This window comes from Somniosus microcephalus, chromosome 5 (assembly GCF_052327205.1).
Source record: "Somniosus microcephalus isolate GS21.2 chromosome 5, FLI_Smic_1.0, whole genome shotgun sequence".
Taxonomy (NCBI): domain Eukaryota; kingdom Metazoa; phylum Chordata; class Chondrichthyes; order Squaliformes; family Somniosidae; genus Somniosus; species Somniosus microcephalus.
Window position 1 is genome coordinate 17,390,010 of NC_140991.1, and position 20,030 is coordinate 17,410,039.

Consider the following 20,030-nt stretch of genomic DNA (forward strand, 5'->3'; position numbering starts at 1 on the left):
TGAACGTTGCACCTTCTGCCAGTTTGGAGTGGGCTTGGTGCTCACCGTACTGAAGCAGCATTGATGGGACGTGCGGGGAAAGTCGCACTCCAGCTGCTGTGTGCTGGTGAGAAAGTTTCAAAGAACTTCTTGAATCAGGAACCAGTATTTCCTGAATTCACAACTTTATAATCCCCGCTTCAAAGCAGAATGTCATACGAACATAGGAATGTACACAACTGGAAAAGACCGCGAATTCTCAGGACACCGTCTCCGTATCTCTTCCGTTGGTTTTTCCCGTCGGATGCCTATCCCAATGCTCCTCAGACAATGGCAGTTGTGATCAGCCCTGCTCGGTCCATTCCAGACACACACTCCACCCTCTCTCTGCTAACTTACTAGAGAAATATAAACCTATCCTTCCCTAGTAAGGAGAGGAAAAAGATAAACTGCACTCGGTGGGAGCTGGCAGAGGCCCCTGTGTCTAGAACATAAGAAATAGGAGCAGGAGTGGGCCACACGGCCCCTCGAGCCTGATCTGCCATTCAATAAGATCATGGCTGATCTTCAACCACAACTCCACTTTCCTGCCCGATCCCCATAGCGCTTGATTCCCCTAGAGTCCAAAAGTCTTATCGATTTCTGTCTTGAATATACTCAATGACTGAGCGTTCTGGGGTAGAGAATTCCAAAGATTCACAACCCTTTGAGTGAAGAAATTTCTCCTCATCGCCAGAGAAATAGCCGCCCCTGTGACTTATCCTGAGACTATGCCCCTAGTTCTAGACTCTCCAGCTAGTGGAAAGAGCCTCTCGGCATCTACCCTGTCAACACCACAATCCCTCTCGGATTGTCGACACCACAATCCCTCTCGGATTGTCGACACCACAATCCCTCTCGGATTGTCGTCACCACAATCGCTCTCGGATTGTCGACACCACAATCGCTTTCGGATTGTCGACACCACAATCGCTCTCGGATTGTCGACACCACAATCGCTCTCGGATTGTCGACACCACAATCGCTCTCGGATTGTCGACACCACAATCGCTCTCGGATTGTCGACACCACAATCGCTCTCGGATTGTCGACACCACAATCGCTCTCGGATTGTCGACACCACAATCGCTCTCGGATTGTCGACACCACAATCGCTCTCGGATTGTCGACACCACAATCGCTCTCGGATTGTCGACACCACAATCGCTCTCGGATTGTCGACACCACAATCGCTCTCGGATTGTCGACACCACAATCGCTCTCGGATTGTCGACACCACAATCGCTCTCGGATTGTCGACACCACAATCGCTCTCGGATTGTCGACACCACAATCGCTCTCGGATTGTCGACACCACAATCGCTCTCGGATTGTCGACACCACAATCGCTCTCGGATTGTCGACACCACAATCGCTCTCGGATTGTCGACACCACAATCGCTCTCGGATTGTCGACACCACAATCGCTCTCGGATTGTCGACACCACAATCGCTCTCGGATTGTCGACACCACAATCGCTCTCGGATTGTCGACACCACAATCGCTCTCGGATTGTCGACACCACAATCGCTCTCGCTCTCGGATTGTCGACACCCACAATCGCTCTCGCTCTCGGATTGTCGACACCACAATCGCTCTCGGATTGTCGACACCTACAATCGCTCTCGGATTGTCGACACCAACAATCGCTCTCGGATTGTCGACACCCACAATCGCTCTCGGATTGTCGACACCACAATCGCTCTCGGATTGTCGACACCACAATCGCTCTCGGATTGTCGACACCACAATCCCTCTCGGATTGTCGACACCACAATCGCTCTCGGATTGTCGACACCACAATCCCTCTCGGATTGTCGACACCACAATCGCTCTCGGATTGTCGACACCACAATCGCTCTCGGATTGTCGACACCACAATCGCTCTCGGATTGTCGACACCACAATCGCTCTCGGATTGTCCACACCACAATCGCTCTCGGATTGTCCACACCACAATCCCTCTCGGATTGTCCACACCACAATCCCTCTCGGATTGTCCACACCACAATCCCTCTCGGATTGTCCACACCACAATCCCTCTCGGATTGTCCACACCACAATCCCTCTCGGATTGTCCACACCACAATCGCTCTCGGATTGTCCACACCACAATCCCTCTCGGATTGTCCACACCACAATCCCTCTCGGATTGTCCACACCACAATCCCTCTCGGATTGTCCACACCACAATCCCTCTCGGATTGTCCACACCACAATCGCTCTCGGATTGTCCACACCACAATCGCTCTCGGATTGTCCACACCACAGTCCCTCTCGGATTGTCCACACCACAGTCCCTCTCGGATTGTCCACACCACAGTCCCTCTCGGACTGTCCACACCACAGTCCCTCTCGGACTGTCCACACCACAGTCCCTCTCGGATTGTCCACACCACAGTCCCTCTCGGATTGTCCACACCACAGTCCCTCTCGGATTGTCCACACCACAATCCCTCTCGGATTGTCCACACCACAGTCCCTCTCGGATTGTCCACACCACAGTCCCTCTCGGATTGTCCACACCACAGTCCCTCTCGGATTGTCCACACCACAATCCCTCTCGGATTGTCCACACCACAGTCGCTCTCGGATTGTCCACACCACAATCCCTCTCGGATTGTCCACACCACAATCCCTCTCAGAATCTTGGATGTTTCACTGTGATCACCTCACATTCTTCTAAACTCCAGCGAGTATAGGCCCATTCTACACAATCTCATCATAGGACAGCCCTCTCACCCCAGGAATCAATCTAGTGAACCTTCGTTACACCCCTTCTAAGGCAAGTACATCCTTCCTTAGATAAGGAGACCAAAACTGTGCACAGTACTCCAGGTGTGGTCTCACCAAGGCCCTGTACAATTGTAGCAAGACTGCCTTACTCTTATACTCCAACCCCTTGCAATAAAGTCTCTGGGGCTCGAGCTCCAAGTGCAACCCAGCTATCAATGTCACAGCTCTCACTCGCTGGGCAAGCACTGTGAAATATTTCTAATCACGGCCTGGTCGGTTTTGTTAAATGTGTTTTGAAATGTGCGAGGCTGATGTCGCTTTATCCCTATTTTCCTCTATCCTCTCCAGGGAGTTCACTTTTGAATCGGAAGGAAAAAGCTTCACTCTGAATAAGAACATGGTTGGAGTGAAAAGGTTTCAGAAGACTTTACATGGTCAGTGGCTTGCTTTCCCACTTGTAGAACTGTGTGCGTTTTTATTTCCAAATGAACCCTCAAGTTGTTTTCACACTGTTTTTCTCCCCCTCCCCCCACACAAGCAGGTGTGTAAGGTTGTGAATTATATACGGTTCCTTTGGTTGTGAGTAGTGTGTGTCTGCTAGCACAACATTCATTGTTCATGGCCTTCTTCGTAATAACAAAGTAATGTTTTGCGAGTAAGTATTTGCAACCGTCTCTACTTCTCAAACCTATCAGTCATATAGTAAGTCTTGCGTACAGAATAAACCTCCAGGAAATCCTCCTCGGATACAGGGGTGGTGCCAGAGGACTGGAGGATTGCAAGTGTTACACCCTTGTTCATAAAAAAGGGGAGAAGGATAAACCTGGCAATTACAGGCCAGTCAGGTTAACGTCGATGGTGGGGAAGCTTTTAGAAACAATAATCCGGGACAAAATTAACAGTCCCTTGGACAAGCATGGACTAATAAAGGAGAGGCAGCATGGATTTGTTGAAGGCAAATTGTGTTTGATTAACTTGATTGAGTTTTTTGATGAACGGCGAGGGTGGATGCGTGTAGTGCAGTTGATTTTTGTGTATATGGACTTTCACAAGGTGTTTGATAAAGTACCACATACAGGAAACCCTTTTTATCCGGCACCGACGGGACCGGCGTGCTGCCGGTTGATCAAAAAGTCCGGATTACAGAGAGGTATACTTATCAAGGTACGAGAGCCCCGTGCAGGTGCAGGAGCCCCGGTTACACGGCACTTGTGCAGGAGTCCCGGTTACAGGGCCATAGATACAGGCGTCCCTGTTGCACGGCCACAGATCCAGGAACCCCGGTTACACGGCCACAGATCCAGGAACCCCGGTTGCACGGCCACAGATCCAGGAACCCCGGTTGCACGGCCACAGATCCAGGAACCTCGGTTACACGGCCACAGGTGCAGGAACCCCGGTTACACGGCCACAGATCCAGGAACCCCGGTTACACGGCCACAGATCCAGGAACCCCGGTTACACGGCCACAGATCCAGGAACCCCGGTTACACGGCCACAGATCCAGGAACCCCGGTTACACGGCCACAGATCCAGGAACCCCGGTTACACGGCCACAGATCCAGGAACCCCGGTTACACGGCCACAGATCCAGGAACCCCGGTTGCACGGCCACAGATCCAGGAACCCCGGTTACACGGCCACAGATCCAGGAACCCCGGTTACACGGCCACAGGTGCAGGAACCCCGGTTACACGGCCGCAGATCCAGGAACCCCGGTTGCACGGCCACAGATCCAGGAACCCCGGTTGCACGGCCACAGATCCAGGAACCTCGGTTACACGGCCACAGGTGCAGGAACCCCGGTTACACGGCCACAGATCCGGGAACCCCGGTTACACGGCCACAGATCCGGGAACCCCGGTTACACGGCCACAGATCCGGGAACCCCGGTTACACGGCCACAGATCCGGGAACCCCGGTTACACGGCCACAGATCCGGGAACCCCGGTTACACGGCCACAGATCCGGGAACCCCGGTTACACGGCCACAGATCCGGGAACCCCGGTTACACGGCCACAGATCCAGGAACCCCGGTTACACGGCCACAGATCCAGGAACCCCGGTTACACGGCCACTAATATATAGTAAAACTTACCTGAACCTACTCCTGAATTTTGCTGGTTGAGAGATTTCTGGATATTTAGGTGCCAGTAAAAAGAGAGTTTCCTGTATTAGGCTTGTTCGCTAAATTGAAGCCCATGGGATAAAAGGGGCAGTAGCAGCACGGATACAAAATTGTCTCGGGGATAGAAAACAGAGTTGTGGCGAATGGCTCTTTTACAGACTGGAGCAAGGTATACAGTAGCGTTCCCCAAGGGTCAGTATTAGGACCACTGCTGTTTTTGATATACATTAATGACTTGGACTTGGGGGTACAGGACACAATTTCGAAATTTGCAGGTGGAAACTTGGAAGTGTAGTAAACAGTGAGGAAGATAGTGACAGACTTCAAGAGGACACAGACAGGCTGGTGGAATGGGCGGACACATGGCAGATGAAATTCAACGCAGAGAAACGTGAGGTGATACATTTTGGTAGGAAGAATGAGGAGAGACCATAAACACTAAATGGTACAATTTTAAAGGGATACAAAAAGAGAGAAACCTGAGGCTGTTTGTGCACAAATCTTTGAAGGTGGCAGGTCAGGCTAACAAAGCAGTTAATAAAGCATGTGTGATCCTGGGCTTTATAAATAGAGGCATGGAGTACAAAAGCCAGGAAGTTATGCTAAACCTACATAAAACACCAGTTCAGCCCTGGCTGGAGTATTGGGTCCAATTCTGGGCACCACACGTTGGGAAGGACGTGAGGATTTAGATAGACTAAATAAAAAGAAACTGTTTCCAATGGCTGAAGGGTCGATAACCAGAGGGCACAGATTTAAGGTGATTGGCAAAAGAACCAGAGGCGACGTGAGGAAAAACTTGTTTACACAGCGAGTGGTTAGGATTTGGAACGCACTGCCTGATAGGGCGGTGGATACAGATTCAATAGTAGCCTTCAAAAGGGAATTGATAAATACTTGAAGGAGAAAAAATTGCAGGGATATGGGGAAAGAGCGGGGGAGTGGGACTCACTGGATAGCTCTTCGAAAGAGCCGGCGCTGACTCGATGGGCCGAATGGCCTCCTCTGTGCTGTACTATTCTATGATTCTAAGAGGTGGCACGCTTCTAGTGTCACACCATATCTGCTTCCCTGTGAGCAATGCCCCGGGGGCTATGATTGTCATTTAAAAAGAATCTGGACTGTTCTACAATAGATGTAAATGTACAGCGCCCTGACAGTCTGCAATACTCCCGCTGGGGTCTAAGTGTTTTATAAAGGTTTAGCATAACTTCCTTGATTTGTACTTTCTGCCTCTGTTTATAAAACCCAGGATCCTGTATGACTTTTTAACAACTTTCTAAACTTGTCCTGCCACCTTCAAGGATTTGTGTACGTACGTACGTACGCCCCAGTACGAAGTTCCCTGTAGTTAGGAACAAAACAACAATAGACAGGCAGCCGCGCCCCGGCCCTGCGATCACTGCTGACTTTGTCCTTGATAAATGTCACGTATAAAATGCGTTATCACTTGTGTTATCGCTTGGCTTTTCGTGTATTTGTATCAAATTCGAAACATGCGGGTACCACAGTCGCCAGACCGAGACTCGTATTTATGTCGCGTCTCGTAGAGCTTCTCTCACGGTGAATTACTTTGAAAATCCAGTGACTCACGCAGGCGAGCGTGACCAGTCATTTGGAGTACAGCAAGATCCCACAAATAGTGCGATAAATGAATTTTGTTCAGGTATAACATCACGAGTGGGACTTTTGCTATTTCTAACACGACTGTGTGGAAATAATTTTTTTTGGTTTCCACTCGCAGACAGTGGAGACTATGGTAAGCAGGTTTAACCCCACCCCACCAGTACTTTCATGGTTTTCCATTTTCTAGCACTAACAAACCTTTTTTATTTGTTTTTGGTGCTTAGTTGAGGAAATTACTCCCAGTGTGATCGAGCCGTCCTTTGGCATCGGAAGAATCATGTACACTGTGTTCGAGCACACCTTCCACATCCGGGCTGGGGACGAGCAGAGAACGGTAAGTCTGCACTCACTCCCTGCACATCCGTTGGTGCAACCAGCGTCCGCACCAGGGGGAGAGGGACAGGCGGAGGGGTGGGGGGGGAGGGCAGAGACAGGCGGAGGGGGGGTGGAGTGCCAGAGACAGACGGAAGGGGGGGGGGGGAGGGATGCCAGAGACAGACGGGGAGGGGGAGTGCCAGAGACAGACGGGGAGGGGGTGCCAGAGACAGACGGGGGGGGGGGGGGTGGCAGAGACAGATGGAGGGGGGGGGGTGGGGGGGTGCCAGAGACAGACAGAGAGGGCGTAGTGGGAGTGGAGGGGAGTGGGGGGGCAGAGGGAGATGGACAGAGGAACAGAGAGCGAGCACACGCATAGCAAGTGAGGCCGTGGAGGGATTTAAAACACGAGGGTGAGAATTTTAAATTTGAGGGATGGAGGGAGGGCGGGAGAGGGAGGCAGTGTTGGCCAGCGAGGGCTGGGGTGATAGGTGAACACCGCTCGTTGTGGAATAGGATAAGAACAGCGGAGTTTCAAATGAGCTGAAGTTTACAGAGGATGGGAGGCCATCCAGGGGAGCATTGGGATAGTCGAGTGAGGAGGTGACTAAGGTATGGATCTTGAGTGGTCACTATTGACTTATTGTCGAGTATGGAGGTGATTGGCATGGATCTATTAAGGCACCACTGGGTAACCTCCTTGCAAGGCTTGGGAATGCTGACACCCTCCGTCTTTCCCCATAACACAGCCCACTGATGCAGTGGCTCTGCATCCTCTTCAGGGCTTGAATGTCCCATTTGTATCTTGTTACCCAGGAGCTCAGCGGCTCCCAGCTCTCGCACCAGATGTCTGAAATGCCCATTGGTTATTACAATCGGTTTCCCCGTTGAGTGCAGCGGAGCTCATAGAATCTGACAGCACAGAGGAGGCCATTCGGCCCATCGTGCCTGTGCCGGCTCTTTGGAAAAAGCTCTCCAATTAGTCCCACTTTTTTTTTTCCCCATGCAAATTATTCCTTTTCAAGCACACGTCAATGTTTTATTTTTGTTTCGAAGGGGTCACTGGTGCTCCTGTGTACTCGGAGATCCCAGATTGTCCTTTCTCGGACCTTCAGTGGTTGTTTGCTGCCTCCGGCACTGCTCCCTTAAGGATCTGAGGCTTTCCAGGAATAGGAAAGGGCTCGGTTGGGCCAACACATGACATTCCTTTTAAAACTGTTGGGGACGAGCAAGCGAAAGTAAAAGAATGGGAGATGGGGAAATGAGCGAAGTAAGAGGGAGAAGAGAATGGGAGAGGCGGAGAAAGAAACGGAATGGAATGAGGTAGTTATAAAAGAAGTGGGAAGTTGGGAGCAGCTTGAGAGTAAATGATCAGTTAAAGATAATTGGCAGAAGAACCGGGGGTTGGGGGGGGGGCGATAAGTCATTTTTTTTACACCGTGAGTTATGATCTGAACGCGCTGCCTGAAAGGCCGGTGGAAGCAGATTCAATAATAGCTTTCAAAAGGGGAATTGGATAAATACTTGAAAAGGAAACATTTGCAGGGCTGTGGGGAAAGAGCAGGGGGAGGGGGATTGGGACTAATCGGACAGTTCTTTCAAAGAGCCGGCACAGGCAGGATGGGCCGAATGGCCGCCTGTGCGGTATAATTCTATAATTATAAATATGCTATAACATGTAAATATTACACTGACAACACATTTAAGTCAAATCTTCACAGCAAAATGAAAATCCCACAGTTGAGAGGGGAATGTGATGGGGATGTGGGAACATACATTGGGAGATGAATGTGATGGGGATATGGGAACGTACATTGGGAGAGGAATGTGATGGGGATATGGGAACGTACGTTGGGAGAGGAATGTGATGGGAATGTATGGTTGGGAGAGGAATGTGATAGGGATGTGGGAACGTATGGTTGGGAGAGGAATGATGGGGATGTGGGAACGCACGGTTGGGAGAGGAATGTGATGGGGATGTATGGTTGGGAGGGGAATGTGAGGAATGTGATGGGGATGTGGGAACGTATGGTTGGGAGGGGAATGTGATGGGGATGTGGGAACGTACGGGTGGGTGGGGAATGTGAGGGGGATACAGGAAGGCTGAAATATGAAGTGGGACTTAAAACCTGAATGCAGGTCCCCTTCCTGTCTGTACGGTGCAAAGTCTTAACACTGTTCTGTCCGTTTCTCCCGACAGTACTTCAGCTTCCCGGCGACTGTGGCTCCCTATAAATGCTCCGTGCTGCCCCTCAGTCAGAACCAGGAGTTTGCTCCGTTTGTGAAGGAGCTGGGTGAGTAGTCAGTGTTTGATCGCTCACTGACCAAGATAAATTCAGCCAGCTAGGTCAGCCTCCGAAGGAGTTCTTTCTGTCTCTCTGATGTTAAATCGACCTCCTGTGTGTTACCACTATAATTTATTCTATTGGTTGTTATTTTGCCATCTGGTTTATTCTTACCCCGATATAATGATTTAGGCTGTTTGATGGATCGTGAAGTTGGGAAAGAGAAAGACTTGCATTTCTATAGCGCCTTTCACAGCCTCAGGACGTCCCAAAGTGCTTCACAGCCAATGAAGAACTTTTGGAAGTGTAGTCACTAGTGACGTAGGAAGCTCTGGTTGCCTTGGTGGTGCTCGCTAGAGTTTAGAAGAATGAGAGGGGATCTCATTGAAACTTATAAAATTCTGACAGGACTGGACAGACTAAATGCAGGAAGGATGTTCCCAATGGTCGGGGAGTCCAGAACCAGGGGTCACAGTCTAAGGGGTAGGCCGTTTAGGACAGAAATGAGGAGGAAATTCTTCACCCAGAGAGTGGTGAACCTGTGGAATTCTCTACCACAGAGGGCGGTGGAGGCCAATTCATTAAATATATTCAAGAAGGAGTTGGATATATTTCTTAAGGCTAAAGGGATCAAGGGGTATGGGGGAGAAAGCAGGGACCGGGAACTGAAATTGGATGATCAGCCATGATCGCATTGAATGGCGGAGTAGGCTCGAGGGGCTGAATGGCCTACTCCTATCTTCTATGTTTCTATGTTTCCAGCCAATGAAGTACTTTTGAAGTGTAGTCACTGTTGTAATATAGTGAAATGCGGCAGCCAATTAGCGCACAGCAAGCTCCCACAAACAGCAATGTGATAATGACCAGATAACCTGTTTTAGTGATGTTGGTTGAGGGATAAATATTGGCCCTGGACACCGGGAAAACTCCCCTGTTCTTCTTTGAAATAGTGCCACGAGATCTTTTACGTCCACCTGAGAGGGCAGAGGGGGCCTCGGGTTAACATCTCAACCGAAAGACGACACCTCCGACAGTGCAGCACTCCCTCAGCACTGCACTGGAGCGTCAGCCTGGATTCTGTGCTCAAGTGTCTGGAGTGGGACTTGAACCCACAACCTTCTGACCTAAAGGCACTACTGTATTTGAAGAGGAGCACAGGACTTGTCCTTGCCAACACCGTTCCCCAACCAACATGACCAAAATCAGATTAACTGGTCATTCACCTCATTACTGTTTGTGGGATCTTGCTGTGCTACGCCATATGAAAATACTACTCTGGAAGAAATATGCAGCCAATTAAGTTTTTTTTTGAAGTGCAGTCGCTGTTGTAATGCAGGGAAACGCAGCAGCCAATTTGCACACAGCAAGGTCCCACAAAAAGCAGTGTGAGAATTGACCGGATAATGATTTTTTTGAGACGTTAATTGAGGGATAAATGTTGGCCAGGAGACTGGGAGAACTTCCCTGCTCTTCTTCGAACAGTACAATGGGAACTTTTATGTCCACCTGAGGGTTGCAGACGGGGCTTTGGTTTAACTTTTCATCCGAAAAGTGCAGCGCACTCGGTTCTACACTGGAGTGTCAGACTGGATTATGTCTCAAGTCTCCGGAGTGAGGCTTCAACCCACAGCCTTGTGACTCAGGCGAGAATCCCATCACTGAGTCAAGGCTGACACACACAGAACTAAAGAGAAGGTTACCATATGAAGATAAAGGCGGCTGGGTGTGGATTGCAAATAGCAGAGAGTCGGGGTTAAAGTGCCTTGAACTGGAAGGATATGGCGAACAGTGTTCCACAGGGGTCCGTATTGGGAGGAGGCCCGTGTGGAGCATTGACTAGTTGGGCCGAATGGCCTGTTTCTGTGATGTGGACTCGATGTAACTGCACAATACAAGTGACTGGATGCAAATGAAATGCTTTTGAGATGCATCGGTTGAGACTTGGTTCGGCAAAATATTACATAGAAACATAGAAGATAGGAGCAGGCCATTCGGCCCCTCTAGCCTGCTCCGCCATTCAATGAGATCATGGCTGATCATCCAAATTCAGTACCCTGTCCCTGCTTTCTCCCCATACCCCTTGATCCCTTTAGCCTTAAGAAATATATCCAACTCCTTCTTGAATATATTTAATGAATTGGCCTCTACTGCCTTCTGTGGTAGAGAATTCCACAGGTTCACCACTCTCTGGGTGAAGAAATTCCTCCTCATTTCTGTCCTAAATGGCTTATCCCTTATCCTTAGACTGTGACCCCTGGTTCTGGACTCCCCGACCATCGGGAACATCCTTCCTGCATCTAGTCCTGTCAGAATTTTATAAGTTTCAATGAGATCCCCTCTCATTCTTCTAAACTCCAGCGAGTACAAGCCCAATCGACCCAATCTCTCCTCATACGTCATTCCTGCCATCCCAGGTATCAGCCTGGTGAATCTTCGCTGCACTCCTTCCATGGCAAGAACATCCTTCCTCAGATAAGGTGACCAAAACTGCACACAATACTCAAGGTGTGGTCTCACCAAGGCCCTGTACAACTGCAGCAAGACACCCTTGTTCCTGTACTCAAACCCCCTCACTACGAAGGCCAACATACCATTTGCCTTCTTAACCGCCTGCTGCACCTGCATGCTTACTTTCAGTGACTGGTGCACAAGGACGCCCAGGTCTCGTTGCACTTCCCCTTCTCCCAATCTATTGCCATTCAGATAATAATCTGCCTTCCTGTTTTTGCCACCAAAGTGGATAACCTCACATTTATCCACGTTATATTGCATCTGCCATGCTTCTGCCCAATTACCCAACCTGTCCAAATCATCCTGGAGTTTCTCGGCATCCTCCTCACAGCACACATGCCCACCCAGCTTTGTGTCGTCTGCAAATTTGGAGATATTACATCTAGTTCCCTTGTCTAGATCATTAATATATATTGTGAATAGCTGGGGTCCAAGGACCGATCCCTGCGGTACCCCACTAGTCACTGCCTGCCACTCGGAAAAAGACCCGTTTATTCCAACTCTTTGCTTTCTGTGGGCCAACCAGTTTTCTATCCAAGTCAATACCTTGCCCCCAATCCCATATATTACATGCCTTAATTTTACATGCTAATCTCTTATGTGGGACCTTATCAAAAGCCTTCTGAAAGTCCAAACACACCACATCCACTGGTTCTCCCTTATCTATTTTACCAGTTACATCCTCAAAAAATTCCAGTAGATTAGTCAAGCACGATTTACCTTTTGTAAATCCATGTTGACTTTGTCCGATCCTGTCACTGTTTTCCAAGTGCTCTGCTATTACATCTTTTACAATGGACTCTAGTATTTTCCCCACTACCGATGTCAGGCTGACCGGTCTGTAATTCCCCGTTTTCTCTCTACCACCCTTTTTGAACAGTGGGGTAACATTAGCTACCCTCCAATCCATGGGTACTGTTCCAGATTCCATTGAATGTTGGAAGATGATCAGCAATGCATCTACTATTTCTAGGGCCACTTCCTTAAGTACCCTAGGATGTAGATTATCAGGCCCTGGGGATTTATCAGCCTTCAATCCCATCAATTTCCTTAACACCATTTTCCTACAAATACTGATTTCTTTCAGTTCCTCCATTTCATCAGACCCTATGTTCCCTGACATCTCTGGGAGGTTATTTGTGTCCTCCTTTGTGAAGACAGCACCAAAATATGTATTTAATTGGTCCGCCATTTCTTTGTTCCCCATTATAAATTCCCCTGATTCTGACTGCAAGGGACCTACGCTTGATTTCACCAATCTTTTTCTCTTCACGTATCTATAAAAGCTTTTACAGTCAGTTTTTATGTTCCCTGCAAGCTTACTCTCATATTCAATTTTCCCCTTCTTAATTAATCCCTTTGTCCTCCTTTGTTGAATCCTAAACTGCTCCTAATCTTCAAGTTTACTGCTTTTTCTGGCCAATTTGTATGTCCTCTCCTTGGATCTTATGCTATCCCTAATTTCCCTTGTTAGCCACGGTTGAGTCACCATTTTTGTTTTATTTTTATGCCAAACTGGGATGAACAAATTCTGTAGTTCATCCATGCGGTCTTTGAATGTTTGCCATTGCCCACCCAACGTCAACCTTTTGAGTGACATTCCCCAATCAATCCTACCCAACTCGCTCCTCAGACCATTGTAGTTTCCTTTATTTAAATTCAGGACCCTAGTCTCTGAGTCAACTACTTCATTCTCCATCTCAATGAAGAATTCGATCATATTATGATCGCTCCGACCCAAGGGGCCTCGTACAACAAGATTGCTAATTAACCCTTTCTCGTTACATAAAAAATATCCAGTCTAAGATGGCCTGATCTCTGGTTGGTTCCTCGACATATTGGTCCAGGAAACCATCCCGTAAACACTCCAGGAATTCCTCCTCCACAGTATTGTTACTAATTTGGTTAGCCTAATCTATATGTAGATTAAAGTCACCCATGATGACTGCTGTGCCCTTATTGCACGCTTCTCTAATTTCCCTTTTAATGCCATCCCCAACCTCCGCATTACTGTTTGGAGGTCTATATACCACTCCCACTAACGTTTTCTGCCCCTTGGTATTTCTCAGTTCTACCCATACAGATTCCACATCATCAGAGCTAATATCCTTCCTTACAATTGTGTTAATCCCTTCTTTAACCAGCAATGCTACCCCACCTCCCCTTCCTTTTTGCCTCTCGTTCCTGAATATTGAATACCCCTGGATGTTGAGTTCCCAGCCTTGGTCACCCTGGAGCCATGTCTCCGTAACTCCAATTATATCATATCCGTTCACATCTATTTGCGCAGCTAATTCATCCACCTTATTACGAATGCTCCTCGCATTAAGACACAAAGCCTTCAGGCTTGTTTTTTTAATGCGCTTAGACCTATTAGAATTATTATTTACTGTGGCCATGTTTGATTTAAACCGGTGATTTCTCTGACTGCCACTTTTGTTTTTCTCCTTCCTATCTTTTGCTTTTATCCTTGTTTCCCTTTCCTCTGTTCCCCCTGCTCAGGTTCCCAACCCCCTGCCATTTTAGTTTAAACCCTCCCCCAGAGCACTAGCAAACACTCCCCCTCGGACATCGGTTCCAGCCCTGCCCAGGTGCAAACCGTCCAGTTTGAACTGGTCCCACCTCCCCCAGAACCGGTTCCAATGTCCCAGGAATTTGAATCCCTCCCCCTCGCACCATTCCTCTAGCCATGTATTCATCTGAAATATCCTTCGATTTCTACTCTGACTAGCACGTGGCACTGGTAGCAATCCTGAGATTACTACCTTTTGAGGTCCTATTTTTTTAATTTACCTCCTAACTCCCTATATTCAACTTTTAGGACCTCATCCTGTTTTTTACCTATATCGTTGGTACCTATATGCACCACGACAACTGGCTTTTCACCCTCCCCTTCCAAAATGTTCTGCAGCCACTCTGAGACATCCTTGACCCTTGCACCAGGGAGTAAAGAGTTTTGGGATGTCCTGAGGTGGTGAAAGGCGCTATATAAATGCAAGTCTTTCTTTTAGCTCTGAGATGTTTTATGTTCAACTGAACAGGCAAACGGGGCCTCGGATTGATGTCTTCTCTGGAGTACGGCACCTCTGACGGTGCAGCACTCCCTCAGTACTGGAGTGTCGGCCTGGATTTTGTTCAAGTCTCTGAACCCACAGCCTTCTGACTCGGAGGCGAGTGTGCTACCCACTGGGTTAAGGCGTTCAAGGCTGATGGGTGCTGCTAGTTGGAGACTAAGCTGGCAGTGCCCGTCTCATTCAGGTATATGTGTGGCCGGTGTCAGAACTACAAGAGTGTTGGGATAAAGGCACATAATGGGGGCATAGTGGAGATTTCACCTGCATCTGACCTGTGAACACTCAGTCCTGATACTAGTCGTAGACAGTGAAAAAGGGTCTGATTCCCCAGCACTGACATTCTTAGTGGGGGGGGGGAATGCACTAAATCGATAGTGCAGCATATTTAAAATAAAATGTTCTTGGGGCACTTTCTGCCTTCAATGTGGGTAATGATGAACAGTGGAGAACCCAGAGAGGAGACGTCTATCATTAGATCCGAGTTGTGGATCTGACTCGGGCTCCCAGGTTCACTGCTGTTTCTACGATACGTGGGGTCGCACCTTCTCCCTTTTGAACAGGAGGCTGGCTCGCATCCCAGTGGATGAGAAGTGAGTCTCGATCACTATTTACAGGCTCCACTTGCCTCAACCGCCTCGAAAGGCAAAGGCACCACCACCTCCAAGTCGCACACCATCCCGACTTGGACAAATATCGGCCGTTCCTTCATCGTCGCTGGGTCAAAATCCCTGAACTCCTTACCTAACCACTGTAAGCGCACCTTCACCACACCGACGGCAGCAGTTCAAGAAGCATGCCCCCCACCACCTTCTCGGGGCAACTAGCTGATGGGCAATAAACGCCGGCCCTGCCAGCGACGCCCACATCCCGAGAATGAATGTTTTTTTTAAACTGTACAATGAGAGTGTTTTGGGAAATGATTAAAACAATACGTAAGCTCAGCGAGTAGCTGAACCACAGAGGGGCCAGTAGAGGGGGCCCTGGTCTGTGCGGAATTAGCTGAATTCAACCAGTAGAGGGGACTGGGGCTACAGTTCCCGAAGAGGTTGGGAGAACCCCGTGGGGAGGGGGTGGGGGGGTTATTGTGGATCCGGTGCGTTCGCTGACCGTCAGTGACCCTTCGCTAATGGCACCGTCCTCCCTCTCCACAGCTGAAGCACTGACCAAACACGGCGTTTCCCACAAAGTGGACGACTCGTCCGGGTCCATCGGGCGACGGTACGCCAGAACGGACGAGATTGGCGTGGCCTTCGGCATAACCATCGACTTCGACACGGTCAACAAGGTGCCTCACACGGCCACGCTGAGGGACCGCGACTCGATGCGGCAGATCCGTGCTGAGGTAGGCGCAAGGAGCACGTTTACTGGCCACACCCTCCTCCCTGCATTGCTCTGCGCACACCCACTTTAATAAAACAGTAAGGGTGTGCCGATAGCGGGATGCCAGTATTGGTTTGGATTGCAGAATGCGGGCAGGCGAGTATTACACAGAATGTACAGCACAGGAAAAGGCCGTCTGGCCCAACTGGTCTCTGCTGGTGTTTATACTCCACACGAGCCTCCTCCCACTCTAATTGCCTCTTCCCACCCTGCCCCCTGCCCCCCTTTCTCCCTCATGTATACATCACACCTTCTCTTAAATGCATCATTGCTTTGCAGGCAACGGTAGCATAGTGATTGTCACTGGGCCAGTAATCCAGTGGCCTGGACTAATGATCCGGAGACGTGAGTTCAAATCCCACCACGGCAGCTGGGGAATTTAAATTCAGTTAATTAAATAAATCTGGAATAAAAAGCTGTTATCAGTAATAGTGACCATGAAACTATCGGATTGTCACAAAAACCCATCTGGTTCACTAATGTCCTTTAGGGAAGGCAATCTGCCGTCCTTACCCGGCGCATGGGAACACCACCACCTCCAAGTTCCCCTCCAAGTCGCACAACATCCTGACTTGGAAATATTTCGCCGTTCCTTCATCGTCGCTGGGTCAAATTCCTGGAACTCCCTCCCTAACAGCACTGTGGGAGCACCTTCACCACACGGACTGCAGCGGTTCCAGGCGGCTCATCACCACCACCTCAAAGGCAATTAGGGATGAGCAATAAATGCTGGCCTACATCCCATAAATGAATTTTAAAAAAAAAGATAATGAAGCAGTCCATGCCCGCATTCAGGCTTGGGCTGATAAGTGGCAGGTAACATTCGTGCCGCACAAGTGCCAGGCAATGACTATCTTCAACAAGCGAGAGTCTAACCACCGCTCCTTGACATTCAACGGCATTACCATCGCCGAATCCCCCACCATCAACATCCTGGGGGTTACCATTGACCAGAAACTGAACTGGACCAGCCACATAAATACTGTGGTAACAAGAGCAGGTCAGAGGCTGGGTATTCTGCGGCGAGTGTCTCACCTCCTGACTCCCCAAAGCATTTCCACCATCTACAAGGCACAAGTAAGGAGTGTGATGGAATACTCTCCACTTGCCTGGATGAGTGCAGCTCCAACAACACTCAAGAAGCTCAACACCATCCAAGACAAAGCAGCACGCTTGATTGGCACCCCATCCACCACCTTAAACATTCACTCCCTCCACCACTGGCGTACCGTGGCTGCAGTGTACACCATCTACAAGATGCACTGCAGCAACTCACCAAGGCTTCTTCGGCAGCATCTCCCAAACCCGCGACCTCTTCCACCTAGAAGGACAAGGGCAGCAGGCGCATGGGAACACCACCACCTCCAAGTTCCCCTCCAAGTCACACACCATCCTGACTTGGAAGTATATCGCCGTTCCTTCATCGTTGCTGGGTCAAAATCCTGGAACTCCCTCCCTAACGGCACTGTGGGAGTACCTTCACCACACGGACTGCTCGCCACCACCTTCTCGAGGGCCATTAGGGATGGACAATAAATGCTGGCCCTGCCAGTGATGCCCACATCCCATGAACAAATAAACATTTACGTGGGCAGTATTAAAAGTTGGAAACTGCTCTTTGGTCTAGTTCCTGGAAGCCGATTGGATGAGACAGCCAATACAGTGGCAATCAGCAATTTTAATAATCAAGTACACCCAGTAACAAGTACATAAGCTGGATATTGCCCCAATCCTTTGGCGAGCAGGTGACTGTGTTCAAGCTGCCTAGTCCTTTGTCCTGGTTGTGCTGCTCCTCCGCACTCAAGGCCGTTCTTTATATATCTCCCCAGCTCCATGCAGCATCCACACGACCATCACACGCTCCCCGCTCAGCCACCCAGTGGCACTGCAGCCAGTTGTACCCCTATATGGACATGTTTCCATTTTGTTCCACCCTGAGTTTCAGCAGTTACGATTTTAGACAAACTGCAGTCAGTCAGTTTAAGATTACATTCCACGGGGGTACAGTAGTATAGTAATCCCGAGGCCCGGACTAATGATCCGGAGACGTGAGTTCAAATCCCACCACGGCAGCTGGGGAATTTAAATTCCGTTAATTAAATAAAACCTGCAATAAAAAGCTAGTCTCAGTCATGGTGACCACGAAACTATCGGATTGCCATAAAAACCCAGCTGGTTCACTAATGTCTTTTTAAGGAAGGAAATCTGTCATCCTTACCCGATCTGGCCTATATGTGACTCCAGACCCACAGCAATGTGGGTTGACTCTTAACTGCCCTCTGAAATGGCCCAGCGAGACACTCAGCTGTATTCAAGGCGGCGGCTCACCACCACAGTTCTCCCTGACCACAAACTGCCTGCGGCCGAGAGGCCAGTGTTACATGAGGCGTGCTACGGTAACGAGTGTGAGCAGATTCCCCCAGTGACTCTTCCCCCAGCGAGTAGCTAAGCCACGACAGGGCAGGCAGATCGCAGGTTCCATCCCCTAACTGAGCAGCTTGGTTATTTCAGTGAGCTCATCTGAATCAGCAACGCAAGCTCGCTGGTGTTTCTGGAGCTCCACTTAACACCTCCCCTAGTCTGTCGTTGAGCCTCTCTCACACACGCTCTGTTTCCTAACTTCTTAAGTCTTTATCCAACATTCTACTCCTGATTTCCTGTAGTTTAAAATTTGTCTAGACGACTCTGTGGAATAATAGGACACCGGATTTGAAGTGATTCCTCACACAGTGCGAACGGCTGCTGTTTGGCTAGGATGTGTAGTAGTTGGAACACTGAATTACATGCAACACACACACACACGCAAGCTATTCACTATTTAAATTTTTTTGACAGGTTTCAGAACTGCCTCAAGTTGTCCGAGATTTAGCCAATGGTTTTCTGACCTGGGCTGATATCGAGGCCAAGTACCCCTTATTTGAAGGGCAGGAAACCAGCAAGAAAGAAAATTGAACACTGCCTCTCGGCATCAGCCTCTCCCGTCCTCTGTACAGCCCAGGCACAGTGAGCTGCACTGTTAATATTAGTAATACAGGCCTGGCTGAAAGCACATTAAAGAACTAGTGACTGTTCTACCCGTGGAACGCCAGCCCGTCACCACAGGATTATGGAAGATTTTAACAAGATCCTCTGCAATAAAATCTGAAATGAACTGGCTGATTGTCTTTTCTGCTCTACGAACCTCCAGCTCGAGAGGTTTTATTCTTGCAACTGAACATATAGATCCCAACTTTTTGGTATACTAAACGGTTGATTTGCTCTACTGTAGCTGGGAAGGCACCTGAGGAATTTGCTGTCTCAGTTCAGCGAATAACGGATGGGGAGGGGAGGGGGATTCCATAGAGTGGGATAAGGTCACCGTCAGTCAACTGAGGAAAAAATTCTTCACACTCGACTTTAGCTCCACATTATTCCACAAAAATAAAGCTCACCAAATTTACCAAATGATTCCAAATACTCTTTTAAAGTTTAGAGAATAAATGATTCTTATGTGTATATAATGATGGATAATGGATCAAATCGAGGGGTTCAGGGGGTTTATATATAGAATAATGGATCCCTGGGAGTGAGTTATAGACTGGAATCTAATCGAGGGGTTCAGGAGGTTTATATATAGAATAATGGATACCCGGGAGTGAGTTATAGACTGGAATCTAATCGAGGGGTTCAGGAGATTTATATATAGAACAATGGATGGATACTCTGGAAAATGGATCTTAAGCTTGGATGTTATCCAGGTCCTACAATACGTTGGCATAGGCTGCTCTGTTATTGGAGGACTTGTGAATGGAACTAAGCCATGGAATTATCACCAAACAGCCCTACTCCTGACCTTATGACGGAGGGAAGGCCATTGATGAAGCAGTTGAAGATGATTGAGCCGAGGACACTACCCTGAGCAAGTCTAGTAGCAATATTATGGGGCTTGTGTATGACTCCAGCCACTGAATGGGTT

General features: G+C 48.8%; 1 protein-coding gene across 1 annotated transcript in view; it reads left to right on the forward strand.

The window, feature by feature from the left end:
- The window catches only part of gars1 (glycyl-tRNA synthetase 1), a 54,317-nt gene extending 35,091 nt beyond the window's left edge, over nt 1-19,226 (forward strand). Inside the window, exons 13-17 of the mRNA XM_085987384.1 lie at nt 3,104-3,189; nt 6,735-6,844; nt 9,026-9,119; nt 15,847-16,037; nt 18,911-19,226. Coding sequence (XP_085843510.1) covers nt 3,104-3,189; nt 6,735-6,844; nt 9,026-9,119; nt 15,847-16,037; nt 18,911-19,027 — 598 coding nt within the window. The 3' untranslated portion in view covers nt 19,028-19,226. The remainder of the gene's footprint in view (nt 1-3,103; nt 3,190-6,734; nt 6,845-9,025; nt 9,120-15,846; nt 16,038-18,910) is intronic.
- Nucleotides 19,227-20,030: the final 804 nt, after the last annotated feature.